Here is a 23,832-nt window from a genome sequence, read left to right on the forward strand (position 1 = left end):
ACAGGGAAGTCAAGCACTCCATCAGCAACTCTGGAACCTAAGAGTCATAAGAGTGGACCAGAGGACCCTGGTAGTGGCTTCTATGTAAGGACAAGATTTCCTTCCTTAGCAGTAAAGGAATGGAGGAAAGAGGTGAGAATGGAACCAAGGCTCTTTGCTTCAAGGAGAATTTCTATAAATCTTGCATCCCAGCACTATGTGTTCACCTTGAAGAGCTACCCAGAATTCCTTTGGGGATAGGGACATGACTATCAGCATTTAGGAATGCCAATGGCTACATATGTGCCCTTTGCCAACAAGAGTCTCCTTATCTATAGCCATGTTTCCTTCCCTGGGACAATGTGTTTCCAATGACTGACCTGTGGGGAGGAGGTATAAAATAAAGTTCTAACCCATTATTTCATCTCTGGAATGTTCCAATGGTCCTCTTCTTGTATTTAAATCTCCCTGAACATAGGCCAAGCCCCACTGAGTCCTCCACATGGACACATCTCCTTGTTCTCAGTCTGCTTCTCTCCCTCTCTCCCTCCCTCCCTCCCTTCTTCCCTCCCTCCTCCTCCTTCTTCCTCTCTCTCTCTCTCTCTTTCTCTCTCTCTCTCTCTCTCTCTCTCTCTCTCTCTCTCTCTCTCTCTCTCCCTTTGTATTGATTTTTGTAAGATTGAATGAGCCTCCTTACTGCCTCCATCCTCAGACAACAGAGTCCATGATCCTGGGCTTTGAGTTCTCAAGATCCGGTGGTGGATCCCAGAAGGAACAGCGCCCTCTTGTTCTTCCAGGCTGGACCTGTCCTCTCTCAGTGACCAGGTGATTACAGAGCTCAGGACCCTGGAGTCAGAGAATCCAAAGTTGCACATCTCCAGTGCTTGGTAAGAGGAGGGAAACAAAGAATTCTCTCTGTTCAACCCTGGAACTGTGTGGCTGTTTGAAGCTGAGAGTTTTGGAAAGGCTCCTGAGGTAAGAAAGATACAAAGAGTCTGGAAGAAACCAGGAAACCACAGCGACTGAAGTAAGGAAGGGTTCTGTATGTAGGGAGGTCATATGATTTTTAAAGAAAAAGTAGAGTCATATAACAAAACAACTTAAAATCTTGCATCACAAAAAAATTAATTATGAAAGAATGAGCTAGTGGAGGGTCTTCTGGAACAGCAATTGGGATGACAGTAGTTTCACCCAGACTACTGGAACAATAAAAGCAGAAATCAAAGTGAAGAAAGACATACAGAAATGCTTAGAGAACAAAACACACTTGTGTATCACTGTTTCAACCCTAACGCTTACACACACACACACACACACACACACACACACACACACACACACGCGCGTGGGATATGAAGCCTCAGGGAAGGAAAAGTCCATTTTCACTCCCAGGGACTATGCTAAAGCTGGTTTTTTGGCACATTTCAGTTTATTTCATGAATTTCATTTGTCCTCAAGTTCATAGATTCTGTGCCACATATGAAATGGAGGCCTCTATACATGGGGTAATCATCCATTAATTGAATTAAGGGGTCTGCAGAAACACTGTGCATCATACACAATTTAGCCATCTGAGGGCACATTTATGAACAAGGTACCTTAATACAGCAAAGAGTGAATACTTGCTCCCCAAGTGTTCACATAATTTTATTGAGGGATTCTGTGAGTGCAGTAGTGGTCAATCTGACATCATCCAAAGCTGAGGTGAGCAATGGTGACCTCTCAAAGGAGGGCTATGTGAGTAAAGCCAAGTAGAAGAAAACACCAGGCATAGAGGCTCTAGGGAAGCAGAGAGAGCAGCTCTTTGGAAGGAGAGGAAACCACATGTGGAGAATTTCAGCTCTGCTTCACCATCACCTGAGAGCCACAGAAATGCAGGTTCTCAGGCCCCACTCCATCTCTGCTGACTCGGAATTTTGGGTAGGGCAGCTTCCTTCAATGAGATTTCTGATTTAGCAGGCTACCCAGGTGACATTTGAGCATGGTAATTTGAGAGTCATTGGTCTAGAAGTTAGTGAGTAGGAAAGGGTTCTATAGGAGGCCTTGGAGGGCACAGAGACCACAGCAAAAGTAGTGGACTACACCAAAGTATTTCTACTTCTGCCCAGAGATAGTGAGAGGCATTCCAAGTCCTTAACCATGAAATGGCATCTCCTCCCATATTTTATGGTTAGCTACTATACAGAAAATGTACTAGAAGGGACCACATCAGAAGCAGGAATACCTGTCAGAGGATGAGGGCAGTGGTTCAGGACACTGCTTACTCAATCCTAGGGCTAGGATGCAGGCTTTGTGGGTGTAGAGTAGAGAACAGAAAGGAAGGGAGATTTAGAAGGTGTTGTCTAGGTGATTAGCATTCAGAGTGAGTGATTATTAGTTTGTTTTCTGGCTAAAACACAATGTCTGACAGTGGGCACCACATATAAAGAACAGACTATTTCTTGCAGTTCTGGATACAAGGAAGGGCAAGGGCAAGGTCTCTGCATCTAAAGAAGTCATTTTTGCTTTTCCATCTGATTTCACAATAAGGAATGTTGAGAGCAAGAAGTTAAACTGACTTTTGTGGCAATCTGGTCAGGGCACTGTAATCTACTTCTGTGATGATGGTGTTGACCCCTTCATGAAGACAGAACCCCCGTGATCTCATTGTGTCTGACCCTTCATCCTATAACCAATGTGGCATTGTATTGGGGATTAACATTCTAATGTATGAACACTGGGGAACACATTGATATAAAACAAAGAAGGGGATGAAATTATCCTGGTTCTGGCACCAGGGATGTACAAGAAGATGTGGGCCTTCATATAGTTCTGGCTCAAAGAAGAAGTATGCCACAGAGTTAAAATCCAGATGGGTTGGGTTTTGTGGGGGTATATTGGGCACACAGCCCTGGCCCTCTTCACTTTTCCTGACATCTGAGGAAAAGTATATGTCTATGTGTAGGAAGCCACGTAGTACTAAGTGGATGGATAAAGAAGAAGTTGGTGACATTCCAACCTCATTCAAGAAGCAGAGACAACAGTCAGGTATGTGAAGGGATCAGATCCAGAGCCTGTGAGTATTGGATGCAAGAGTATCTGTAGGAAAAAGACATCATTTCTTTCTTGTTTGATTTTTTTTAAATTTATACACAAGTACTATATTGACATATCTGCCCCTCCATCTATTCACTCCAATTCCTCCTGTGTTCCATCCATGAACTCTCAAATTCCTGACCTCTTCTTTAACATTATTATTGTTACATACATGTATGAATGCACTTATGTATACATATGTATATATAAATGCAACAAGATGAGTCCATTTAATGTTGGTCATGCATACATGTTTGAAGATTGCCACTTAAGATTGGATCACTTATGTGGTAACCCTTGCCTGGGAAAAACTGTGACCTCTCTCCTACCAGCTGTTAAGTGCCTATAGCTCTTTATTTTGGCATGGGAAATTATGAGATTTCCCTCATCCACATTAGCATGTCAACTAGTGCTGTCATTGGGAAGATCTTGTTGAAGCAGTGATATTGGTGAGGTGTTATGGGTGTAAATTCCCTGTCCCATACAAAAAACATTATCTGTAATTAATGTCCTGGAAACGGTCATCACGTCTATTCCCCTGTCTCTGACATGGAACAGTACAAGATCTCCATAAACAAGAGCCCCAGCCCTTGCAAGACCTTCCACACCTTAGAAATGAGATGGAGGAGTGCTTCCTAGTCTCTCAGCCTTGGAGGATACTGCTGTCCCTCTCTCAAGTCTGTGTCTTGTATCAGGTTCTGTACCAGACTCCCTGACTCACTTCTGATCTGCTATGACCTAGGACTTACACCCCTATTCCATCCACCCTCATCCATATTTAGTATTATGTGGTATTATGTTCTTTTCTCAACACACACACAAACACACACACACACACAGAGAGAGAGAGAGAGAGAGAAGAGAAGAGGAGAGGAGACTGAAAATGCACTTCCTGATAAGGCCTAAGCTGGACAATCTAGAAAAGTGTTCAACCATGTACATTGCTGGGGAAGTCAGGGTAGACAAGGCTGGAAAACACAGAGCAACCACTACCTGGCCTCTTCTCCATTAGTGGTACTCAGAACGTGTACCGTTAAAGACCTGATTTTTTTTAATATTTTTTTATTTTCAATATCCTTTGTTTACATTCAAAATGATTTTCCCTTTCCCAGTTCCCCCCTCCCCATAAGGTCCCTAAGCCCTCTTCCCTTTGCCCATTCTCCAATCAACCTGCTCCTACTTCAGCAGGTCAGCTTTGCACCAGAGGCCACCTGGGAAGAGGCAGATTGCACTGGTGAGTCCAGCATTGACAAGACCAACTAACACCAGTGAGAACTAAATGGCAAAAGGCAAACGGAGGAACGTCACTAACAGAAATCAAGGCAATATGGCAGCATCTGAACCCAATTCTCCTTTAACAGCATGTCCTGAATACCCCATCACACTAGTAAAACAAGATTTGGATTTAAAATCACTGGTCATGATGCTGGTACAGGAACACATGAAGGACATACTTAAAGAAATTCAGGAGAAAATGGATCAAAAGTTAGAAGCCCTTACAAGGGAAATACAAAAATCATTGAAAGAAATTCAGGAGAATACAAAAGCCAATAAGGAGGAAACGCAAAAATCACCTAAAGAAATACAAGAGAACTTTGGTCAACAGGCTGAGGTCATGAAAGAGAAAACACAAAAAGCTCTTAAAGAATTACAGGAAAGCACAAACAAGCAAGTGAAGGAGCTAAGCAAAACCATCCAGGATCTAAAATCAGAAGTAGAAACTACTAAGAAAACTCAAAGGGAGACAACTTTGGAGATAGAAAGCCTTGGGAAGAAATCAGGGGACAGAGATGCAAATATCAACAACAGAATACAAGAAATAGAAGAAAGAATCTCATGCTGAAGATACCATAGAAACCATGGACTCAACAGTTAAAGAAAATGCAAAATGCAAAAAGCTTGTAACCCAAAATATCCAGGAAATCCAGGACACAATGAGAAGACCAAACCTAAGGATTATAGGCATAGATGAGAGTGAAGATTTACAACTTAAAGGGCCAGCAAATATCTTCAATAAAATTATGGAAGAAAACTTCCCTAACCTAAAGAGAGAGATGCCCATGAATATACAAGAAGCCTACAGAACTCCAAACAGACTGGACCAGAACAGAAATACTTCCCGTCACATAATAATCAAAACACCAAATGTACTAAACAAAGAAAGAATATTAAAGGCAGTAAGAGAAAAAGGCCAAGCAACATATAAAGGAAGACCTATCAGAATCACAGCAGAATTTTCACCTGAGACTGTGAAAGCTAGAAGATCCTGGGCAGATCTCATGTAGATTCTAAGAGAACACAAATGCCAGCCAAAACTACTATACCCAGCAAAACTCTCAATCACCATAGATGGAGAAACTAAGATATTCCATGACAAAACCAAGTTTACCCATTATCTATCCACAAACCCAGCCCTACAAAGGATAATAGGAGGAAAACACCAATACAAGGAGGGAAACTTCACCCTGGAAAAAGCAAGATAGTAACCTTCTCTCATCAAACCCAAAAGAAGTTAAGCAATCAAATTTAAAAAATAACGTCAAAAATGATAGGAAGTAACAATCACTATTCCTTAATATCAATGGACTTAATGCCCCAATAAAAAGACACAGACTAACTGACTGGATACGTAAACAGGACCCTACATTTTGCTGCTTACAGGAAACACACCTCAGGGTCAAAGACAAACACTACCTTAGAGTAAAAGGCTGGAAGACAATTTTACAAGCAAATGGTCTCAGGAAACAAGCTGGTGTAGCCATTCTAATATCAGATAAAATTGACTTTCAACCCAAAGTCATCAAAAGAGACTCTGAGGGACACTTCTTGCTGGTCAAAGGAAAAATACAACAAGAAGAACTCTCAATCCTGAACATCTATGCTCCAAATGCAAGGGCACCCTCTTTCGTAAAAGAAACTTTATTAAAACTCAAAGCACACATTGCACCTAACACAATAATTGTGGGTGACTTCAACACTGCACTTTCCTCAATGGACCGATCAGGAAAACAGAAACTAAACAGAGACACAATGAAACTAATTGAAGCTTTGGACGAATTAGATTTAACAGATATATATAGAATATTCTATCCTAAAACAAAAGAATATACCTTTTTCTCAGCACCTCATGGTACCTTCTCCAAAATCGACCATATAATTGGTCACAAGACAGACCTCAACAAATATAAGAAGATCGAACTAATCCCATGCCTCCTATCAGATCACTATGGAGTAAAAGTGGTCTTCAATAGCAACAAAAACAACAGAAAACCCACATACACGTGGAAACTGAACAATATTCAACTCAATGATACCTTGGTCAAGGAAGAAATAAAGAAAGAAATTAAAGACTTTTTAGAACTTAATGAAAATGAAGACACAACATACCCAAATCTATGGGACACAATGAAAGCAGTGCTAAGAGGAAAACTCATAGCCCTGAGTGCCTCCAAAAAGAAAATGGAGAGAGCATACACTACCAGCTTAATGACACACCTGAAAGCCCTGGAACAAAAAGAAGCTATTTCACCCAGGAGTAGAAGGCAGGAAATCATCAAACTCAGGGCTGAAATCAATCAAGTAGAAACAAAGAGAACCATACAAAGAATCAACAAAACCAGGAACTGGTTCTTTGAGAAAATGAATAAGATAGATAAACTCTTAGCCAGACTAACCAAAGGGCACAGAGACAGTATCCAGATTAACAAACTTAGAAATGAAAGGGAGATATAACAACAGAAACTGAGAAAATTCAAAAAATCATTAGATCCTACTACAAAAGCCTATACTCAACACAACTGGAGAATCTGGAGGAAATGGACAGTTTCCTAGACAGATATCCGACACCAAAACTAAATCAGATCAAATAGATCATCTAAACAGTCCCATAACACCTGTAGAAATAAAAAGGGTCATAGAAAGTCTCTCAACCAAAAAAAGCACGGGACCAGATGGCTTCAGTGCAGAGTTCTATCAGACCTTCATAGAAGACCTAACACCAATACTCTGCAAACTATTCCACAAAATAGAAACAGAAGGAACTCTACCCAACTCGTTCTATGAAGCCACAATTACGCTGATACCAAAACCACACAAAGATCCAACAAAGAAAGAGAACTTCAGGCCAATTTCTCTTATGAATATCGATGCAAAAATACTTAATAAAATTCTTGCCAACTGAATCCAAGAACACATCAAAAACGATCATCCACCATGATCAAGTAGGCTTCATCCCAGGGATGCAGGGATGGTTCAATATAAGAAAATCCATCAATGCTATCCACTACATAAATAAACTCAAATGATCATCTCATTAGATGCAGAAAAAGCATTTGACAAAATTCAGCATCCTTTCATGCTAAAAGTCTTGGAAAGAACAGGAATTCAAGGCCCATACGTAAACATCGTTAAAGCAATATACAGCAAACCGGTAGCCAACATCAAACTAAACGGAGAGAAACTTGAAGCAATCCCACTAAAATCAGGGACTAGACAAGGCTGTCCTCTCTCTCCATATCTTTTCAATATAGTACTTGAAGTTCTAGCTAGAGCAATTAGACAACATAAGGAGATCAAGGGGATACAAATTGGAAAGGAAGAAGTGAAATTATCTCTATTTGCAGATGACATGATAGTCTACTTAAGTGACCCAAAAACCTCCACCAGAGAACTCCTACAGCTGATAAACAACTTCAGCAAAGTGGCTGGTTATAAAATCAACTCAAGCAAATCAGTTGCCTTCCTATACTCAAAGGATAAGCAGGCTGAGAAAGAAGTTAGGGAAATGACACCCTTCACAATAGCCACAAACAATATAAAGTATCTTGGTGTGACTCTAACCAAACAAGTGAAAGATCTATATGACAAGAACTTCAGGTCTCTGAAGAAGGAAATCGAAGAAGACCTCAGAAAATGGAAAAATCTGCCATACTCGTGAATCGGCAGGATTAATATAGTTAAAATGGCCATCTTGCCAAAAGCAATCTACAGATTCAATGCAATCCCCATCAAAATCCCAACTCAGTTCTTCACAGAGTTAGAAAAAGCAATTCTCAAATTCATCTGGAATAACAAAAAACCCAGGGTAGCTAAAACTATTCTCAACAACAAAAGAAATTCTGGGGGAATCAGTATCCCTGACTTCAGGCAATACTACAGAGCAATAGTGTTAAAAACTGCATGGTATTGGTACAGTGACAGACAAGTGGACCAATGGAATAGAATTGAAGATCCAGAAATGAACCCACACACCTATGGTCACTTGATCTTCGACAAAGGAGCCAAAAACATCCAATGGAAAAAAGATAGCCTTTTCAACAAATGGTGCTGGTTCAATTGGAGGTCAGCATGCAGAAGAATGTGGAATTGATCCATTCTTATCTCCATGTACTAAACTTTACTCCAAGTGGATCAAGGACCTCCATGTAAAACCAGACACACTGAAACTAATAGAAAAGAAACTGGGGAAGACCCTAGAGGACATGGGCATGGGGGAAAAGTTCCTGAACAGATCACCAGTAGCTTATGCTCTAAGATCAAGAATTGACAAATGGGAACTCATAAAATTACAAAGTTTCTGTAAGGCAAAGGACACTGTTAAAAGGACAAAATGGCAACCATCAAATTGGGAAAGGATATTCACCAACCCTACATCTGATAGAGGGCTAATATCCAATATATACAAAGAACTCAAGAAGTTAGATCCCAGGGAACCAAATAACCCTATTAAAAAATGGGGTACAGATCTAAACAAAGAATTTTCACCTGAAGAAATTCGGATGGCTGAGAGACACCTTAAGAAGCGTTCAGCATCATTAGTCATTAGGGAAATGCAAATCAAAACAACCCTGAGACTTCACCTTACACCAGTCAGAATGGCTAAGGTTAAAAACTCAGGAGACAGCAGGTGTTGGCGAGGATGTGGAGAAAGAGGAACACTCCTCCACTGCTGGTGGAGCTGTAAGATGGTACAACCACTTTGGAAATCAGTCTCGCGGTTCCTCAGAAAACTGGACATGAGACTTCCAGAGGACCCTGCTATACCTCTCCTGGGCATATACCCAAAGGATTCCCCGGCATGCAATAAAGGCACATGCTCCATTATGTTCATAGCAGCCTTATTTATAATAGCCAGAAGCTGGAAAGAACCCAGATGCCCCTCAAAGGAGGAATGGATACAGAAAATGTTGTATACACAATGGAATGCAATTAGAAACAATGAATTCACAAAATTTTTAGGCAAATGGTTTGATCTGGAAAATATCATCCTAAGTGAGGTAACCCAGTCACAAAAGAATACACATGGAATGCAATCTCTGATAAATGGATATTAATTAGCCCAGAAGCCCTGAATAAACAAGGCACAAATCGTATAACAAATGACTCCCATGAAGAAGTATGGAGAAGGTCCTGATCCTGGAAAGGATTGATCTAGCATTGGAGGGATATATAAAGACAGAGGAAAAAAAGGAGGGAGGTCATTGGAGAATGGATGGAGAGAAGAAGGTTTATGGGACATATGGGGAGGGGGGGATCCGGCTAAGGGGAAATAATTTGGAATGTAAACAAGTCATATAGAAAATAAAAATATTTATTAAAAAAAAAGCAAGCAGTAAAGAAAAACAACCTGACCTTCACAGAGAATCTAATCTAAAGTATACATCAGCACACTGTGTCTCATCAAGAACTCAGGGTACAGTCAGCAGCAACAGTTTCAGACTGACCAGACCACTTCCCGTGACTAATGCACCCACCTTGACCCCGCTCAGGCCTGAGAAAGACATGTCTGACTCCATTGGTCTCCTACAGGTCTGCCTTTATATGTTACTTGACTTTTTTTCCTTAATGCTTTTAATATTCTTTCTTTGTTTTGTGCATTTGGTGTTTCGATTTGTTTTCTGGTTCAATCTATTTGGAGTTCTGTGGGCTTCTTGTATGTTCATGGGCATCTTTTTCTTTAGGTTAGGGAAGTTTTCTTCTATAATTTTGTTGAAGATATTTACTGGCCCTTTAAGTTGGAAATCTTTGCTCTCTTCTATACCTATAGTCCTTAGCTTTGGTTTTATCATTGTGTCCTATATTTCCTGGATGTTTTAAATTAGGAGCTTTTTGCATTTTGCATTTTCTTTAACTGTTGTGTCAATATTTTCTATGGTATCTTCTACACCTGAGATTCTCTCTTCTATCTCCTGTATTCTGTTTGTGATGCTTGTATCTATGACTCCTGATCTCTTTCCTAGGTTTTCTATCCAGGGTTGTCTCCCTTTGTGATTTCTTTATTGTTTCCCTTTCCATTTTTAGATACTGGATGGTTTTATTCAATTCCTTCCCCTGTTTGATTGTGTTTTCCTGTAATACTTTAAGGGATTTTTGTGCTTCTTCTTTAGGGGCTTCTACCTGTTTAATTCTGTTCTCCAATACTTTTTTAAGAGAGTTATTTATGTCCTTAAAATCCTCTCTCATCATCATGAGATGTGATTTTAAATGAGAGTTTTGCTTTTCTGGTGTGTGTAGTATCCAGGGCTTGTTGTGGGGGTTGAACTGGGTTCTAATAGTGCCAAGTAGCCTTGGTTTCTGTTGCTTAGGTTCTTTCCCTTGCCTCTCAACATCTGGTTATCTCTGATGTTAGTCGGTCTTGCTCTCTCTGACTTTGGCTTGTCCCTCCTATAAGCCTGTGTGTCAGCACTCCTGGGAAACCAATTCTCTCAGGGAGGAATTTGGGTATGGAAAGCTGTGTCACAGGGTCATCTTCATGGTGCAGACAGAAACTGGAAGGATCCTGTCCCTGGCTGTTCCTTGGTTCCCGTGTCCTGATCACTCTGGGCAGGGAAACCAATTCTCTCAGGGAGGAATTTGGGTATGGAAAGCTGTGTCACAGGGTCATCTTCATGGTGCAGACAGAAACTGGAAGGATCCTGTCCCTGACTGTTCCTTGGTTCCCATGTCCTGATCACTCTGGGCAGGTAACTCTTGGGCTAGGAATTTGAGCAGGAGTGGTGGCCTCACCTGAGTTCTCAAGTGTGTCAGCACTCCTGGGAGACAAGATCTCTCCTGATGGACCTTAAAAGACCTTTCATCCATGCTCTCCTGTCTCTGCAGGAGACAAACCCATGGAATCTCTGAGAACTAAGATTAACTTCTGGGGCCCTACAGGACCTGTGGCTACTGAGGTGGTTGACAGAGAGAGGAACATGTACCGGTGAGTGAGCTTTGAGAGGCAGAGACTAACTTTTCCCAGTCTGCTTTCCATAAGGGATCCACACAGATAGAACCACTCCCTGTCCAGTCCCTACTGTAACTTTTCCTTCCTTCAACAATGCAGGAGGCAAGACCAGGATTACAATAAGTATTTCAGGCTGCTACAAAATTAGGGCTCTGCTTCAAAAAATATTCAAAAATTTATAAAACAGGAGACCACAAGTACTTTCCTACCCAGTTACTCAGATCCATCAACCATTCCAATTTGTTTCAAATACACTCAATCATTCTTGTCAACACTGTCACAGTATTGTGACAGTATTATACGGCCAAGACATCATATGATTTCACCCACAGTAATTTCACTATGCATTCCCCATGATTAAGAGAGGACTTCACCTTTCACAACCAGCACACTCTTACCACATCAACTGTGCTGAGTCTGTCATTTCATCTAAACAGACTATGCTCAGTTTTGCTCATTTTCTGAAATGTGGACTTTCTGGTGATTATTTTATCCCTGGTGTACATAGCATGCCTCTCCTCATTGCATTGGGGTTCTCTGTCCTTAGATTTACCTAAAATCTCTGTACTCTCTGCACTCCTGCTTCATTAACAAACGTTGTGTGCCAAGAATGCCCTGAAACTGAGAACATGAGAATGCATACAGCAGCCCTGTCCTCCAAGAATTATAGTCTCAGGAATAATGACTGACTAAACACACAACCATGGTATCTTTCATAACATGTTACCCTTCACTTACACTGTTACAGTCACTGTCTCAGCTGGAGAAACTGTCACTTTTCATTTCCTTCCAAAGAAACAGGCACTTGTCTGCCCAAGAGTTGCCAAGCAAAAAGCATTGACAAAATGACTGAAGATCTTGGTAAAGCATTGGTTTGGGCCCAATAATTTACCATGATTATCATCAGATAGACTCTCATTATTGGGAAACATACACTTTAAGTATATAAACACTAAAATCTGAAGATATACCTGATTGTTTGAGCCCTTTTCTAGTGTGCACAAGGTCTTAGGTTTATCCACCAAACAGATCATTCACATGTACCCACGCGCGCACACACATACACACATATTTCACTATCATCATCATCATCACCTTTATAATCATTACAGGAAGAGCTGACTGCTACCTACTTGTGTTACTTGGAGGTTTGCATTAGATCACTCAGTACTCACCGTTCTCTAAGATAATGTTGTCATTAACCCTACGTACAGATGAAGAAACAGATTGGGAGGTTAAATGACTAATCAGGGATCCACATAGACAGCAGAGGAACAAAACTCAGAGCCAGTTGCCTGAAATCTGCCACGTCCTGAGCTCTGCACTGGGTCTGCACACATCAGATGAATAGTACTGATTTGAACTGGCATCTGCCTCTCCCTCTTCCAGAGTGCAATTGCCCATGGCTGGTTCCTACCACTGTCGCAGCACAGGACTCCACTTTGTGGTGACAAGGACAGTGATGATCGAGATTGAATTCTGTGTCTGGAGCCAATACCTGGAGAAGACTCCCTTTCAACAGAGTCTCATGGTGGCTGGACCTCTGTTTGACATCAAGGCTGAGCAAGGAGCTGTGACTGCAGTCTACCTCCCTCATTTTGTGTCCCTCCAAGGTAACCAAGGGAAGCTGAAGTAGTAGGATAGTAATAATTGGTGGCCTTAACAGGCCATATAGGAAAGTGCAGGATGGTAGGTGATAAAGAAATGCTTCAAGGTTTCCGTGATGAGGCAGAACAGTTTACAGAGGTAGATGATGGAATGTTTTTCATCCCTTCTTGTCTGATGTATCTTCTTTGAAGCACACCTCTCCCATCCTTATAACTTTATTTTGTTTTACCAGAAGGTGTCCCTAATTAGACAGTGATGTCCTTGTAGTGGGAAATATTTTAAAAAGGTGTTATTCCACACTAACACCAGCTACTCTCTGGGCTCAGTGGTCTCACTGCCTCCATGGCTAGCTCCATGCATCAACTGCCCAACTCATGGTTCTTTTACTATGGATTGTAACCTGGTAAAATCACAACTAGAGGCTTGTGATTTATCAGTCAGATTTATATTAAGTAAATTCTCAACCCACAAAATACCCTCACAATGAACTCAAAACTCAATTGATATAAACACAAGCTATACACCTAGATGAGGCAAATGCACTCCATAATTATCTAAGAAATCACTGATACTTATTGCTCCTAGGACTCCTCTTCCTCTCTTATAGGTTCCATCTTGTCTCCTCCTCTCCTTCCCTTCCTCTCCCCTCTGTACTCTCTGTACTTGTCTCTAAAACTCCCAGACTGCCTTCATTTTCCACTGACCAAGCACAGGCTCTCACCTTATCTTGTGCCTGCTCTCACTTGTATATAGACAGCAATCCACATGTCCTCAGTAGCAAGATTAACTGGTGATTATCAAGTACTCTTTACAAATTATGTTCCTCAAGGTGTACTATCTCCGATCAGATGGAAGGGTATCCTGGGGCTTGGAAGCCCAGGAACCACACAGCTCTGAGATGGGACAGTGTCCTAAGGGAAGTTTATTCTGAGACATGGCAGCTCAGGAACCACACAGCTCTGAGAGGAAGCATCCTCAGCATTACAACTGCCAGGGGAGGGTCTCACCAGCTGAGCTCAGGAGCTCAGGAGCCTCAGCCCTGCTCTTTCTCTTTGCTTCTTTTCTTCATTGCTCCTTGTCTTCCTGGCTTCTTCCAACTGGAGAATCACACCAGGCAGAAAATCCCATAAAAAACATTTATTGGAGGGTCCAAGTACTGGAGAGACAAATCCAGGGATGGCTGCCCTCTGCTCCCAAGACTGGGCAGCAAGGAATTGGACTATGGGCAGGGCTTACATAGGATTTCTGAGAGGGTGGAGCTTTTTAGGGCAGAGATTTCAGATTCAAGATGGATGGGATTTCAAGTCATGAGCTTGGGGAGCTCAGGGATTGGTTTTCCTGTTCAGGGATTGGTGGGCATTTGTGGAAAGGAAGCTCAGGGATTGGTGAGTTTTTCCTGTTCAGGAATTGGTGGCTTTTTTCACCTCCTTTTCCCTACAATGGGTTAGGGTGGGAAGTCCTTCCTGGCTACAGACAACTTTTGCTGAGGCACCATCTCTGAGGGATTTTGGGGGAGGCTAGAGAGGAGGAGGTGCTGCCACTGTGAACAGCTCCTGTGGGACAAGTCCTGCAGTGGAGTTTCACCAAGACTATAAGTTAAGGCAGGAGACAAGGTGTAGCTATAGTGGCCAGCTCCTTGGAGCAGCAACTACTCTGAGGTATCCTGGTGCCAAATTTTTGACAGTTTCTGCCACTTTGAACAGCTCCTCTGGGAAATTTTATTGTAGCAGCTATAGGCTGGGGCAGAAAGGAGGGGCCTGTCACTATTTTAAAGAGGTTTTTGCAAAGTGAATCTTGGAAACTATAAGAAACATTTGTCACTCAGGGTCAACCAACACTGTAAGCCTCCTACAGGCAAGGAGAAAATAATGTCACCACATTCCATTTGAGAACTAGAGCCACAGAAAAGTGGCTAAGTATTCTAAGAATAAAGAGGGCTCATAAAGTGTTCCAACAACAGTGATCTCCAAAGACTCCTTCAGAAAATGATGTGATCGATACAAGGTTCCCAATGAATGATCCCTTAAAGAAAGCCATTACTACAGTCTGTGATTCCAGCACTCTGGAGGTTTAGGCAGAAAAAATTAAAATTCAAAATGATTCTAGACCATATAGTCAGACTATACCAAAACAAAACAAAACAAAAAACTAGAACAACAAGAAAACTGGGAGTAGTACAATTGGCTGGTGATGTTTATTTCCTCTCCTGCTTCTAGGAACACAACAATAAGATTACCAAGACACCAGTAGTATCCAACTTACAGTAAAGTGAGAAGGTGTTTATTCATACTATGAAGATGATGAATAGCAGGTGGCAGGGATATGGGGTGATGAAACACACACACACACATACACACACACACATGCAAGCACATACTCATTCCTCACCACCTGAAGTAGCTGGGAGAACTAGCCCTAGGGCCATCAGAGTAGGTGAGCTGGCTCTGCCCCTGACTAGCCACAGCACTAGGGAGAATCAGTCCTGCAGCTTGCCTGGGTAGCACATTAGTGTTGGCCCTGGTCAAGGGGGAATGGTTAAGCCAGCCATGAGTACACTGTGAAGGAGAGCTGACCCTGCCACCACCCATCTACAATTAGGTAGCATGGCCATCAGCAGAAGAGATGCCCTCTGCCCTCTTGCCCCTCACCACCTGAGGCAGTCCAGAAATCTGACCCCAGGATCATGACATTAGGCCTGTTAGCAGGGAACCACATCAAGTTGACAAGTGACATTCATCTTCACAATTCTAACCATTGTCAAAGTCATACTAAGCACATAACTTTAAATCATATTATCTAGTCTCTGTCTCTAAAATTTAGTTTCATCTCATCATGAAAAATACAGTCTGGTTTCATAGATCCCATTAGACCTTAATAATTCCAAGAGTTTAAAAGTTTGCATCTAAACAGAGACACAAGGCAATCTCTTAACCATGAGCTCATATGAAATAAAAAAAAAAGTTGTATACTTCCAGCATACAATGTCACAGAATAAGCACTGATATTCCAACATGGAAGAATCAGGTCATAGCAAGGAATGATCAGACCATAGCAAGACTAACTCCTTCAGCATAAGCACCAACTTCTACAGCTTAGAGCACAGCTAATGCAGCTCATGGTTTCATTGACTGGACTCCAAAGATAGCTCCATCTCTCCATTTCTACAAATGAAGCACACAGAACCTCTCTGTTAGGCCATGTCTCTACTCCTTTCCTAAAACTTTATTTAGCAGAAAAAAAATGTGGTTCTGGCTTCTCCAACGTCCTATGATTTACATTCTCTCTTAGGCTTCACTTTCAAAGGTTCATAGAATGACCTACCGAGACCTCCTCACAGAATCTTTGACTCAGACACACTGCCTGACCTCAGCTGCTATCTGAAGCTGTGTATCCTGATTCAATGAACCCCCTCAATATAGCATCTTTCAAGCATAAAAAAAAAAACTATAGGGATGATACTGTCAAGTTCTATTGACAGCTTTGAGCTGTGGCCACACCAATGGCTGTATGATGTGTTAACCATAGGGAAACACTTGATGTTTTTGGGACAGAGAAAATCCTCAGTTAAGGTTTTCTGCATTTAATTTGGTTTTTCACAGATGAAGCCAATAGACTGAGATTTTGCCCTCAAGATACCTTTCCTATTGCTGTAATACAATACAGCTTTCCCTTCTGTGATGGTGATCTCTCTAATAATTACACATGATTTTGGAGAACTATTCAGAAAGTATTTTTGTCGAGAAACTTCTGCATAATTAGCTCATTTTATTTAAATTCATCTTTATCACATTCAAGGCATTAACACAATAAATCTATATTCTTGACCAAACTGTTGCATGAATAGATTCCTTCCATTTAAATTTCTGAATAAAACTCATTCTACTCTTGGGAACCTCAGGAAGCTGGCCTCCACTGCCTCTCTCAGCATTCTTGTTTTTCCTGCATTCACCAGAACATCACTAGAAGCTCTGCTTTCAGAATAGCACAGTATTTCCAGTCCTAAGTACCAATTCTTCAATATTCTATCCATAAAACAGTTCCAAAGGCCTAAGAACCACTTGATCCTAGCTTTTAATAGCAACAATCCAACTCCTGGTATCAAATCTCTGTCCAGGTTATGTCACTTGTGACTCAAAAAAATAAATAAATAAATAAATAAATAAATAAATAAATAAATAATAAAACCTGACCAAAGAAACTCAGGAGAAAATAGATTTATTTGCCTCACAGTTCAAAGGTAAAGTCAATTCATAATCTCATGGAAGTCTGAGAACATGGAGGTGTGGCACCTGGTAAACTTGTATCAACAGACAGGGAGCAGAGAACAGTGAATGGTTGTGCTCATGTGACCTCCATTGAACACAGTCCTGGATCCTATTCTGTGGAATGATGTTACATACCTGGGGTAGATCTTCTCAAATCAATTACCCCAATCAAGATAATCTCCTTCTATTGTTCCCCCAGGCCTAGATCCAAAGTGATACTAGATTTTGTTAAGTTTACATTTAAGATTAATCATTCCAGGGATCTGTATAGCTTTGTCTCCAGTGGACAAAGGTACACTGGGTCTCATTTTTAACAACAAAGATTTTAGTAGACAGTGGAACTTCCCAAAATAATGAGGTTGGTGATGGCAGTACCTAGGTGAGCCTGCAGGTTGCCAAGTTTCCGGAAGAAGCATCTGAGACTGTATTTTTATAACATTCACAGATGAGACCATCATGAACTTCCATTCCACAGTGAATATTCATGCAGCAGCTATCGAGAGACAAAGTCAAAGCTGTCTCCCAATGAGAGGCAGTCTGCATGAGTCATCCCTGGAAGCAAGTCACATTTACCCTCCCTGGCATCATGATTTAGTAGTGATAAAACAGTTGATAGATCTGTAGTGTTGCCATTGAAAGTTAATTAGTAAATCTTAAATTTCAGTCAGTTTTTCCCATAGACATCAAAAATAAATACAAACTAATTGGAAATCATAATCAAGGCAGGTAACAAAAGAAAATTTTTATTGGGGCTTACAGTTTCAGAAGATGATTCAAAGACCTTCATGGGAAGGAACATGGCAGCAAGCAGGCATTCATGGCATTGGAACTTACAGCAGTAGCTGAGAGCTCACATTCTGATGGGAGAGGAAGAAACTGATTAATGGTATGAGCTTTATAACCCTCAAAGTCTACTAGTGACACAGTTTCTTCAACAAGGGAATACCTACCAATTCTTCCCAAGCAGTTACAACAGAGAAGCCCATTCTCATTCGAACCACCACAATCATTCTAAACCATGGGGTACTAGCTTCCCAGCCCAGCATGGATCAATGCAAATACTAAATCTACATCTCTTGAATCTCTTCTCTCACAGAGAAAACAGTGGACATCTCCTTGTTCCGTGTTGCCCACTTTCAAGAACATGGGATGGTCCTAGAAACGCCAGCCAGGGTGGAACAGCATTATGCAGTACTGGAAAACCCAAGCTTCTCCCCAATGGGAATTCTTCTGAGACTGATTCCTGCTGTCGGACACTTCATCCCCATCAACTCCATCACACTGATCTACTATCACCTCTATCTCGAAGATGTCACCTTTCACCTGTACCTGATCCCCAATGACTGCACTATTCGGAAGGTGACACTGAGGACCACAAATGTAGGGCCATGGTGGGCAAACAGAAATTTTGAATTATAACTAATGAGCATCTTGGAGAGATTCTGAACTGAGAGATACATTTGGGATACATTTCTACATGGGGAACCTGGTGTGCCTATACAATCCTGCCTTCTTCTAGCTCCCTACCCGCACACCAGAGTCTCACTCAACTGTCTTTGATGCCAATTTCCTAATCCCCGAACAGCTTCTATAGCATCTTTCTGCCCACCATAAGGATAAAAATGCTCTTTGCACAACCTGTAGCAACTCCCTTCTTCTGTGGCAGTTACCCTGCTCCAAAATGAACATGAGCGGGGCCAATAATCCAAATATCAGTGTGTCAGAACACAAGGTAGAAGGGAGCTCATGAGGTGTAGTCACCCTACCCCACAAAATATACAGATCAACTGCCTCACATTATTCAGATCAGATGCTGTAGCCCAGAAATCTAGACAAATCACTGTCTGTAATATTCCCTAGGCTATTGATGATGAAGAAATGAAGTTTCAGTTTTTGCGCATAAACAAGCCTCCCCCAGTAGACGCTCTTTATGTTGGTTCCCGCTATATCGTGTCTGGCTCAAAAAAGGTGGAAATTATCCCAAAGGTGAGCATCAAGGTTTCTAATGCCAGGCTTTGGGAACCTGTGGGGCTGGTTACAAGGCTTTGTAGAGAGCTAAGATGGGTAGAAAGCAATTAGGATTTGGGATGAGCAAGAATATTTCACTTATTTATTTATTTATTTACTTACTTTAGAATTTGATTCTTTTTTTATTCAATATATTTTTATTTACATTTCAAATGATTTCCCCTTTTCTGGCTCCCCACTCCCCGAAAGTCCCATAAGCCCTCTTCCCTCCCCCTATTCCCCCATCCAACCCTTCCCACTTCCCTGTTCTGGTATTCCCCTATTCTGCTGCACTGAGTCTTTCCAGAACCAGGGACCACTCCTCCATTCCTCTTGGACATCAATTAATATGTGGATTATGTCTCGGGTATTCCACATTTCTAGGCTAATATCCACTTATCAGTGACTGCATACCATGATTGATCTTTTGAGACTGGGTTACCTCACTTAGTATGATGTTCTCCAGATCCATCCATTTGCCTAAGAATTTCATGAATTCATTGTTTCTAATGGCTGGATAGTACTCCATTGTGTAGATATACCACATTTTTTGCATCCACTCTTCTGTTGAGGGATACCTGGGTTCTTTCCAGCATCTGGCAATTATAAATAGGGCTGCTATGAACATAGTAGAGCATGTATCCTTATTACATGGTGGGGAATCCTCTGGATATATGCCCAGGAGTGGTATAGCAGGATCTTCTGGAAGTGAGGTGCCCAGTTTTCTGAGGAACCGCCAGACTGATTTCCAGAGTGGTTGTACCAATTTGCAACCCCACCAGCAGTGAAGGAGTGTTCCTCTTTCTCCAGACCCTCTCCAACACCTGCTGTCTCCTGAATTTTTAATCTTAGCCATTCTGACTGGTGTAAGATGAAATCTCAGGGTTGTTTTGATTTGCATTTCCCTAATGACTAATGAAGTTGAGCATTTTTAAGATGCTTCTCCGCCATCCAAAGTTCTTCAGGTGAGAATTCTTTGTTTAACTCTGTACCCCATTTTTAATAGGGTTGTTTGGTTTTCTGGAGTCTAACTTCTTGAGTTCTTTATATATATTGGATATTAGCCCTCTATCTGATGTAGGATTGGTGAAGATCTTTTCCCAATTTGTTGGTTGCCGATTTGTCCTCTTGATGGTGTCCTTTGCCTTACAGAAACTTTGTAATTTTATGAGGTCCCATTTGTCAATTCTTGCTCTTAGAGCATACGCTATTGGTGTTCTGTTCAGAAACTTTCTCCCTGTACCGATGTCCTCAAGGGTCTTCCCCAGTTTCTTTTCTATTAGCTTCAGAGTGTCTGGCTTTATGTAGAGGTCCTTGATCCATATGGATTTGAGTTTAGTACAAGGAGACAAGGATGGATCAATTCGCATTCTTCTGCATGCTGACCTCCAGTTGAACCAGCACCATTTGTTGACAAGGCTACCTTTTTCCATTGGATGTTTTCAGCCTCTTTGTTGAGGATCAAGTGGCCATAGGTGTGTGGGTTCATTTCTGGATCTTCAATCCTGTTCCATTGATCCTCCTGCCTGTCACTGTACCAATACCATGCAGTTTTTAACACTATTGCTCTGTAGTATTGCTTGAGGTCAGGGATACTGATTCCCCCAGACTTTCTTTTGTTGCTGAGAATAGTTTTAGCTATCCTGGGTTTTTTGTTGTTCCAGATGAATTTGATAATTGCTCTTTCTAACTATGTGAAGAATTGAGTTGGGATTTTGATGGGTATTGCATTGAATCTGTATATTGCTTTTGGCAAAATGGCCATTTTAACTATATTGATTCTACCGATCCATGAGCATGGGAGGTTTTCCCATTTTTTGAGGTCTTCTTCCATTTCCTTCTTCAGAGTCTTGAAGTTCTTGTCATACAGATCTTTCACATGTTTGGTAAGAGTCACCCCAAGATACTTTATATTGTTTGTGGCTTTTGTGAAGGGAGTCATTTCCCTAATTTCTTTCTCAGCCTACTTATCCTTTGAGTATAGGAAGGCCACTGATTTGCTTGAGTTGATTTTATAACCTGCCACTTTGCTGAAGTTGTTTATCAGCTGTAGGAGCTCTCTAGTGGAGTTTTTTGGGTCACTTAGGTAGACTATCATGTCGTCTACAAATAATGATAGTTTGACTTCTTCCTTTCCAATTTGTATCCCTTTGACCTCCTTATGTTGTCGAATTGCCTGAGCTAGTACCTCAAGTACAATATTGAAAAGATAAGGAGAAAGGGGGCAGCAGTCTTGTCTGGTCCCTGATTTCAGTGGGATTGTTTCAAGTTTCTCTCCAATTAGTTTGATGTTGGCTACCGGTTTGCTGTATATTGCTTTTACTATGTTTAGATATGGACCTTGAATTCCTGTTCTCTCCAAGATTTTAAGCATGAAAGGATGCTGAATTTTGTCAAATGCTTTTTCAGCATCCAGTGAAATGACCATGTGGTTTTTTTCTTTGAGGTTGTTTATGTAGTGGATTGCATTGATGGATTTCCGTATATTAAACCAACCCTGCATTCCCAGGAAAAAGCCTACTTGATCATGGTGGATGATCGTTTGGATGTGTTCTTGGATTCGGTTGGCAAGAATTTTATTGAGTATTTTTGCATCGATGTTCATAAGGGAAATTGGTCTGAAGTTCTCTTTCTTTGTTAGATCTTTGTGTGGCTTTGGTATCAGCGTAATTGTGGCTTCGTAGAAGGAGTTGGGTAGTGTTCCTTCTGTTTCTATTTTGTGGAATAGTTTAAAGAGTATTGGTGTTAACTCTTCTTTGAAGGTCTGATAGAATTCTGCACTGAAACCATCTGGTCCTGTGCTTTTTTTGGTTGGAAGACTTTCTATGACTCCTTCTATTTCTTTAGGCATTATGGAACTATTTAGATGGTCTAGTTGATCCTGATTTAATTTTGGTATTTGGTATCTGTCAAGGAAATTGTCCATTTCCTCCAGATTCTCCAGTTGTGTTGAGTACAGTCTCTTGTAGTAGGATCTGATGATTTTTTGGATTTCCTCAGTTTCCATTGTTATATCTCCCTTTTCATTTCTAAGTTTGTTAATTTGGATACTTTCTCTGTGCCCTTTGGTCAGTCTGGCTAAGGGTTTATCTATCTTGTTGATTTTCTCAAAGAACCAGCTCCTGGTTTTGTTGATTTTTTTGTATGGTTCTCTTTGTTTCTACTTGATTGATTTCAGCCCTGAGTTTGATGATTTCCTGCCTTCTACTCCTCCTGGGTGAAAGAGCTTCTTTTTGTTCCAGGGCTTTCAGGTGTGTCATTAAGCTGGTAATGTATGCTCTCTCCATTTTCTTTTTTGGAGGCACTCAGGGCTATGAGTTTTCCTCTTAGCACTGCTTTCATTGTGTCCCATAGATTTGGGTATGTTGTGTTTTCATTTTCATTGTGTTCTAAAAAGTCTTTAATTTCTTTCTTTATTTCGTCCTTGACCAAGGTATCATTGAGTAGAATATTGTTCAGTTTCCACATGTATGTGGGTTTTCTGTTGTTTTTGTTGCTATTGAAGACCACTTTTACTCCATAGTGATCTGATAGGAGGCATGGGATTAGTTCGATCTTCTTATATTTGTTGAGGTCTGTCTTGTGACCAATTATATGGTCGATTTTGGAGAAGGTACCATGAGGTGCTGAGAAAAAGGTATATTCTTTTGTTTTAGGATAGAATGTTCTATATATATATATGTTAAATCTAATTCGTCCAAAGCTTCAATTAGTTTCATTGTGTCCCTGTTTAGTTTCTGTTTTCCTGATCAGTCCATTGAGGAAAGTGCAGTGTTGAAGTCACCCACAATTATTGTGTTAGGTGCAATGTGTGCTTTGAGTTTTAATAAAGTTTCTTTTACGAAAGAGGGTGCCCTTGCATTTGGAGCATAGATGTTCAGGATTGAGAGTTCTTCTTGTTGTATTTTTCCTTTGACCAGCAAGAAGTGTCCCTCAGAGTCTCTTTTGATGACTTTGGGTTGAAAGTCAATTTTATCTGATATTAGAATGGCTACTCCAGCTTGTTTCCCGAGACCATTTGCTTGTAAAATTGTCTTCCAGCCTTTTACTCTAAGGTAGTGTTTGTCTTTGACCCTGAGGTGTGTTTCCTGTAAGCAGCAAAATGTAGGGTCCTGTTTACGTATCCAGTCAGTCTGTGTCTTTTTATTGGGGCATTAAGTCCATTGATGTTAAGAGATATTAAGGAATAGTGATTGTTACTTCCTATCATTTTTGACGTTATTTTTTAAATTTGATTGCTTAACTTCTTTTGGGTTTGATGAGAGAAGGTTACTATCTTGCTTTTTCCAGGGTGAAGTTTCCCTCCTTGTATTGGTGTTTTCCTCCTATTATCCTTTGTAGGGCTGGGTTTGTGGATAGATAATGGGTAAACTTGGTTTTGTCATGGAATATCTTAGTTTCTCCATCTATGGTGATTGAGAGTTTTGCTGGATATAGTAGTTTTGGCTAGCATTTGTGTTCTCTTAGAGTCTGCATGAGATCTGCCCAGGACCTTCTAGCCTTCATAGTCTCAGGTGAAAAGTCTGCTGTGATTCTGATAGGTCTTCCTTTATATGTTACTTGGCCTTTTTCTCTTACTGCCTTTAATATTCTTTCTTTGTTTAGAACATTTGGTGTTTTGATTATTATGTGACGGGAAGTATTTCTGTTCTGGTCCAGTCTGTTTGGAGTTCTGTA

At 40.9% G+C, this 23,832-nt stretch overlaps 1 protein-coding gene across 1 annotated transcript in view; it reads left to right on the forward strand.

Annotated features, from left to right (window-relative positions):
- The window catches only part of LOC127694397 (NACHT, LRR and PYD domains-containing protein 1a-like), a 58,141-nt gene that overhangs the window by 26,851 nt on the left and 7,458 nt on the right, over positions 1-23,832 (forward strand). Inside the window, exons 4-9 of the mRNA XM_052195938.1 lie at positions 777-866; positions 2,924-3,006; positions 11,152-11,251; positions 12,665-12,888; positions 18,245-18,507; positions 19,009-19,134. Of these exons, the coding sequence (XP_052051898.1) occupies positions 777-866; positions 2,924-3,006; positions 11,152-11,251; positions 12,665-12,888; positions 18,245-18,507; positions 19,009-19,134 (886 nt within the window). The remainder of the gene's footprint in view (positions 1-776; positions 867-2,923; positions 3,007-11,151; positions 11,252-12,664; positions 12,889-18,244; positions 18,508-19,008; positions 19,135-23,832) is intronic.

This window comes from Apodemus sylvaticus, chromosome 10, assembly GCF_947179515.1.
Source record: "Apodemus sylvaticus chromosome 10, mApoSyl1.1, whole genome shotgun sequence".
Classification (NCBI taxonomy): domain Eukaryota; kingdom Metazoa; phylum Chordata; class Mammalia; order Rodentia; family Muridae; genus Apodemus; species Apodemus sylvaticus.